The 6,788-nt window shown below is 44.6% G+C and overlaps 1 protein-coding gene across 1 annotated transcript; it reads left to right on the top strand.

Annotated features, from left to right (window-relative positions):
- Positions 1 to 331: 331 nt before the first annotated feature.
- LOC111670961 (inositol hexakisphosphate kinase 2-like) lies at positions 332 to 6,788 on the top strand. The gene is made up of 5 exons (XM_023427960.2): positions 332 to 1,084; positions 2,906 to 3,140; positions 3,689 to 3,873; positions 4,353 to 4,528; positions 5,213 to 6,788. Exons 1-5 carry the CDS (start codon positions 811 to 813, stop codon positions 5,906 to 5,908), a joined length of 1,566 nt encoding a protein of 521 aa, XP_023283728.1. The 5' UTR covers positions 332 to 810; the 3' UTR covers positions 5,909 to 6,788.

Below are 6,788 nucleotides of genomic sequence, written 5' to 3'. Positions count from 1 at the left end.
ACCTCCCTTGTTCTGTTCCTTCCCCTACACCTTACTTTGTATGAGGAAATCATGCTGCTTGTTCTGTCAGGTTGTTAAAGCCCTGTTGTCACATAGACAGAAAAACAGCTGAGTTCAGCGTCACCCTCCCTCCTTGTTTTTATTCTTCTTTCCTCTACCCCTTCCCCCAGACTCCCCCCTCCCACCACTGTCTTTGTTTGTTCGCTTCTTTCCCTTGAGGGGTTACCACCCAACAACCTGCTTTGGATGCTTCTGATTGGTGGATTGCTTGTGATGGGGCGGGCCAAACGTCAGGCTTGTGAGAGCTTTACCAGTCATGAGCCAGCTCTCAGCTGTTAGAGAGCATTCAGTCTGCAGTGGAGGCACGAGCAGGATCTGTCTCTGTTTGCTTTATTTACTGCTGCAATACTAGTCCAAACCTCAACGTTTAAAGGACATAAAAGGGCTTCCTGTTTCTACTCAGCTACAAGAACTGCCAGACAAGGAGTTGAAAGGGAATTAAACATCCACTAATTCTCAGCTGTTCATTCTGTTTCTTTTCTATTTCCTCCTTCCTGTCCTTTGTTTTCGACCAGCAGAATCCCAGACAGCACAGACGAAGCAGATCTTCATAACAACAAAGGTTTGTGAAGACATCGTGGGAACAACTTGCAAAATCCTGACATATTAATGCAAGATACCAGGACTAGTCCTCTGCGGATCTGCAGTGCGTGAGAGAGCGTGTCCCTGCCAGATAAGGCCCCCACCGCATCGTGTGTGCGTGCGTGAGGAGGCTAATGCCCGCGGTAGTGTGGTCAGGGCCAGAGGAGGATGAGTCCGGCTGTGGAGGCTCAGGCCCAGGAGGCCATGAATGCAGAGCAAAAGCAAAAGCAGAAGCAGAACCAGCTACAGCATCAGCTGCAGCACCAGCAGTGCTACATGGAGAAAGGGGTGATGCTTGAGCCTTTCGTGCACCAGGTGGGGGGACATTCCTGCGTCCTGCGCTTCGGGGAGCAGACCATCTGCAAGCCCCTCATTCCCCGCGAGCATCAGTTCTACAAGAGTCTGCCTGCTGCAATGAGGAAGTTTACCCCCCAGTACAGAGGTAATGAAAACCGGCCTTTTCTAACCAGTGTAGTGGCTGTTGCGTTGTTATGTTGTTATGCATTTGTCTCTTTATTTTTCTGCTCCATATGTGCAAGTCGGTGAGAACAGATGTTGCAGATGTGCTTTGCATTTTTGTAGTTTGTGTGTAAAGTGTAAATTTAGGATTATTGGGCAACAGAGCTCCCCACTCCTGCTCAAGTGTTGTTTACAGGTTCCTGCCAGCAGCATGTACCAAACTGTTCCACAGGAGGGTGCTGCTGCTCACACTGCAAGTGGGCCTTCTACAAACAGGCCACCGGTTACTGTGTCCTGTTTGTAGAAGGCTGTACTAACACAGGTAAGTCAGGTGTGAGCACTTTTTCATTTTCTGGTGACATCCAGAAATCCAAGAAGCAGCTGAGGTCGGCTGTCAACATAGGCAGAGCTGTGCAAAAACACCAGATGACTGTAGATTAGTCCTCAGACAGATGGACTAACCACCACCACCACCACCATACCCTCTTTAAAAATGAAACGCAATGAGTGACTTTAGCAAACACAGACTGTTGGACTAGTTTATCAGGTCACACATTATATGTGTCACACATATTTCAATAAGTTCTGCAGGTTTTTTGATGGGTTAAATCCACCATGAAGCAAGTAGCATCAGTAAGACTGTCATTTAGAAGACAAATGAGAATCGGCAGGGTCCCAAGAAGCCCTCTACCAACATGTCTTCATCATTCTCCATCCCGTTTTTCCTACAGCACATCCCCTTTAAATGTTATCACGGGCCAGTTCAGCTGTTTCCTTTGTGTCCCCAACAGAGAAGTGAAAGGTGATACAAAGCAGTCACTTTCCTCTGATTGTCCTATAAGCCCTGCTTCAGTTCACCTCAACAAAAAGTCATGTGATCATGGGATGATTTTAAAATAGGTCTTATCTTCTCTTTCCCATGCTGTGCCTGAATATTTTGTGGCAACAGTGCTTTATTCTTCATGTCTGCATTTTCACCTTTTTATCTTTACTTTCTTGTATTTTCTGAGTCTTCCTCTCCTTCACTTTATCTTGACTTCTCCTTCAGCCATATTATGGAACACTATGGAAAGTGTTGGCTGTTAATTATAACACAAGTATTGGGGAAATTATGAAAATATACTGTGAATGTGCTGCTGGAGTTACTGTACTGTCGAACAGTCCTTTGCTGTTATACTGACTCTTATTTGTCGTGCTCTTTGTCTGGAGCTGAAGCTAGTAGCTTGTGAGCATCATATCTACATGATACAGCATTCTTTTTTCTGTGTACATGTGGTTGATGCTTTGTGGTTTCTGTATGATGTATATGTGTATATCGCTCATAATTTTGTGTGAGGTAAAATAAACAGAATTCTGACCGAAGTTTTGAATCCTCGTGCCATTTGTGTTTGGGCTATAATTTATCCCATGTTGTTGTATGCTTTTTAGCATTAGATCGTCAACTGCTCAAGAGAGCATGATTTGTTTCTGTGTGTATTTCCATTAGACCAACTTCTCTTCTTGTTGTTTTGGTCTTTCATTCTGTCTGTTTCTGTGTGGCTTTTGAGAGCTCAGTCCCATCCTCTCTAGCTTTGTTCAAGTATTTTTTGGAGCAAATGTCTCAAAAAAGATGTGAGTGTAGACACAAACTACTCTCTAACTTTAACTGTACTGCAAAAAACACCAAGATAGGAGTAAGGAATGCTTATTACATTTATTGTACTTTTGTATTGTACTTTTTTTTTCAAGCGACATATTCCTCTCACTGCTCCATGACACCAATGTCTAACAGCGGCTTTCTGTCTCCCTCTCTGTCCCGTCTCAGGTGTGGTGTCAGTGAGCTTCGAGGAGGATGAAGAAGGGAATCTTTGCCTCATTGCCTACCCGCTCCACAGTGACCCAGCAGCAGATCTGGAGAACAAAGACCCCTTGGTCGACTGTGAGCCCAAGAGCAAGTTGCTCAAGTGGGGCAAAATGGTGACCTCATCACTGCTTGTGGACACCGAAAATTACAGCAAAGATGGCCGAAGCCGCCACTCTCGCAAAGACAAGGACAAGAGGTGAGATGCAAGGACATGTCCCAACACAGACAACAGCACCTTCAGGAACTTCTTATTATTATATAGTAGATAGAGGGAGCAAAGTGAGTCACTTTCACATAAACATTAAACCGAAGATGATGAATCGATCACTGCGGGACTATTACACAACCATGATATATTTAAAGCAATCCTAAGTTTTTCCATGAATTGTAAAGATGTTGTCTGAAGACATTAATCGACTGATGACGCACGCGTTGTGTTACACATACAGCCTAAGGAAACAGTCTGTAAATAAAGCGAGAGACTGAACCTTATCCTAGGCAGTCAGAGGGAGGGCTCAGGTTTACATAAGCACAAAAGATGCATGTACGTGTATTTACAAAGACAAAACCTTACTTAGTGAGGATAATTATGAGTGAAAGGCACCATTCCACTGGGCTTCACTTCAAATCCTATGTACCTCTTGTTTTGTGCTGTAACTGTGCACACAAACAGTAGCCTATTCTGTTTCCCCCCCCCCGATTGTATCTTAAACTAACAAGGATCTCTCCTCCTCTGCTGTCCAGTGTTCACAAGCTGCAGGAGGACGTGGAGTTGGAGTGGCTGCAGCATGCCGAGGTGCTCTACTACAGACTGGAGTGCAGTCACAGTAACGCGGTCCCACAGCTTAAACATAACCCTTGGAGTCTAAAGTGTCACCAGCAGCACCTGCAGAGGATGAAGGAGAATGCCAAACACCGCAACCAGTACAGTATCCTTTCACTGACCGACAAATACCCTGTTGTTATTTTCTTTTTTAAGATTCTTTCATTTGCCAACATTCAGTATCACAGTGGAAAGAGAGAGAATTAAAGTTCCAAGCCAGAGGACACGGCACGGCCAACTGTGCCACCAGGACACCTCAACACTTGCCTATCTACATGCATGGTTATTAGTGGCTCCAGCTTGTACCTGAGGTCTGATGTCTAATGCATTGGATAGATATCAGTTTCTTTGTCCTGTGGAGTCGCTTTTCTAAAGCACTCCCATCAGTTACTTTATATTACTCTGACTTGCCTGTATATAATATGATAATAGCATATACTGCATGTGAGTGCAGTGACACCTGTGGAGAGAAAAGCTTAGATCAATGTTGTTTTTTATCTAAGTTGTTTTTTTAAGTTATAAGTTCATAATTGTAGAAGAAGGCCATGGTTTTTCGACTCTATCCTCCTTGACTCGGCTTCCCAGAATTCATCCTGCTAGAGAACCTGACGTGGCGGCACACAGTGCCATGTGTTTTGGACCTGAAGATGGGTACACGACAGCATGGAGATGATGCCACGGAGGAGAAGAAGGCAGTGCAGATCCGCAAGTGCCAGCAGAGCACATCAGCCTCAATAGGAGTCCGTCTCTGTGGCATGCAGGTGGGCTTCGAGCCAAGTCTGGCCTCTGTGTTAATGAACTAATTTGACATTTTTTGAAAATGTGTTTAATTCACTTTCAGGCGAACAGTTAGATGAACATCTATAGCACTCTCATATCTGTCAGTTTAATTTAAGCCTATAGCCACCTTGAAAATTCTCTAATTAACACATTATATCTTGTTTCTTCAATCTACAAAAACTGAAATCTAAAAACAACATTTTATGGGGGACTGTGCAGTTGCCAGGCAACCAGTAGAGAAAGTTACTGCTAACAACCAGGGAAGAGTCTGAAGTGTTGAACTGTCCCGAAATTTGGAACTATTTTTTTAATAACCTGACTATCAGGTGCTACCCAGCAAGACATTTGTTTGTTCAATCAGTAAAAGCGACTCACCACGCTGTTCACCATCTTTTATCCAATGGCTCTGTATATTTTTGAGTACTCATCCCTTTTCCCTTCACTGCCATGATCATTTAAGTAGAAATGAGAAAAAGAAATTACAAAGAAGACAAATAATTTATTGTACAACACTTTAGCTGGACAGTCTGCTGCAGGTGAAACAAAGCTACTTTAAGGCAGTACTTTCAGTATAATGAAAAAATATGTTTTTGGTTCATGTTTTCGAAGCTGTTGCTATTCCTACTCTACTTTTCTAACTTCTTCATGTTTCTCCATCCTTTCAGGTGTACCAGTCTGACACAGGCCAGCTGATGTTCATGAACAAGTACCACGGCCGCAAACTGACCCTGCCAGACTTCAAAGAGGCTTTGTTCCAGTTCTTCCACAGCGGACAGCGTCTACGACGTGAACTCCTCTCCCCAGTGCTGCGCAGGCTCAGAGACATGCAAGCTGCCCTGGAAGCCTGCGAATCGTACCGCTTCTACTCCAGTTCCCTGCTCATCATCTATGACGGCGCACCCCACCGTAAACACACACGACGACGCACTGAGGATGGACTCTCTGAAGAAGAAGAAGAAGAAGAAGAGGATGAGGAGGAGGAGGAAGAGGAGGAGGAGGAGGAGGAGGAGGAGGTGGAGGTTGAACCAGAAATGGAGGACGAAGAGGAAGAGGGGGTGGGGGAAGTAGCAGGTGCACTTGGTTTCCCTCACAGCCCCTCCGCGTCTAGTGACGTCAGCAGCAGTTGCTCCAGCAGCAGCAGCAGTAGCAGTGGGAGCTCAGGTGTCGGCCAGGCTCGCCTGTCCCACTCAGACACTCGCAGCCCCGTGGTGGATGTGAGGATGATAGACTTTGCCCACACCACCTGCAGATATTACCGGGAGGACAGCGTGGTGCACGAGGGCCAGGACAGTGGCTACATCTTTGGTCTCCAGAACCTGATCACCATCATCTCCGAGCTGGAGAACCACAGCACAGACTAAAAACTGACATGACACACACACACGTACGCACACACACGCACACACACACACACACATTCAGACACAGAGGCACAATAACACACTCTCTGAACTGTGAAAGAAGAGAGGAGGACTGGGCTACAGAAGAGGAGAGAGATTTCTCCTCTCCTTGGCGTAGCCGGCCTTTCATTGGACTCCCTTTCCTGTTTCTGCCTTTGGTGCTTCTTGATGTTCCTGTTGTGTGTGTCTGTCGTCGGGACATGAAACAGACCTGCAAATAACAAAGAAGAGCCATCTGTGTGACTGATGCAGTGATTTACCCATTGTCATCATTCTGTTTTAACCCACTTCACTCTTATGAGAAAGGGTAGGCGGCAAATAAAAGCAGTTTTAAGTCCGAGACAGTAGAAATGTTTTAGCTCATGTCTGATTCCAAAGAAAGTGTCAGCATTTTGCACGCACAAACATGCACTTGAACACATTCTGCTGAACGAGTGTGTGTTAAGCTTGAGACAGGGCTATCAGAGAGAGCAGGAGTTGTATGTGTACGAGGACAGAGTCGATGGGAAGAAAGGTAGTGAGCTCACACCCTCCATTCTTCTCTTTTGCCTCTTCATTCTGCCATCCTTCTTTCCATGCTCATCTTCACTCAGAGAATATATTCATATAGGTATCAGAGACAGATGATATAGAGTTATTTATTTATTTGACATGTTTCATAAAATAAACTAAAAGTTCAAAAAAGAATGTGAATGGAGAGTACTACATTCCATGTTATTAATGTTACAATAATGATATTAATTAATATTGTTATTTGACATGTTTGGATACCTCTATCTTGTATATCTGTGTTGTCCACAGTTTGTCGGAGGAGAATATTAAAGACTTTGGTTTGTGCTAA

The sequence above is a fragment of the Seriola lalandi genome, unplaced genomic scaffold (genome assembly GCF_002814215.2).
Source record: "Seriola lalandi dorsalis isolate HSWRI2012SDOR001 ecotype SW California unplaced genomic scaffold, Sedor1 jcf7180002054864, whole genome shotgun sequence".
Taxonomy (NCBI): domain Eukaryota; kingdom Metazoa; phylum Chordata; class Actinopteri; order Carangiformes; family Carangidae; genus Seriola; species Seriola lalandi.
This window is presented reverse-complemented; position numbering and strand designations above follow the sequence as displayed.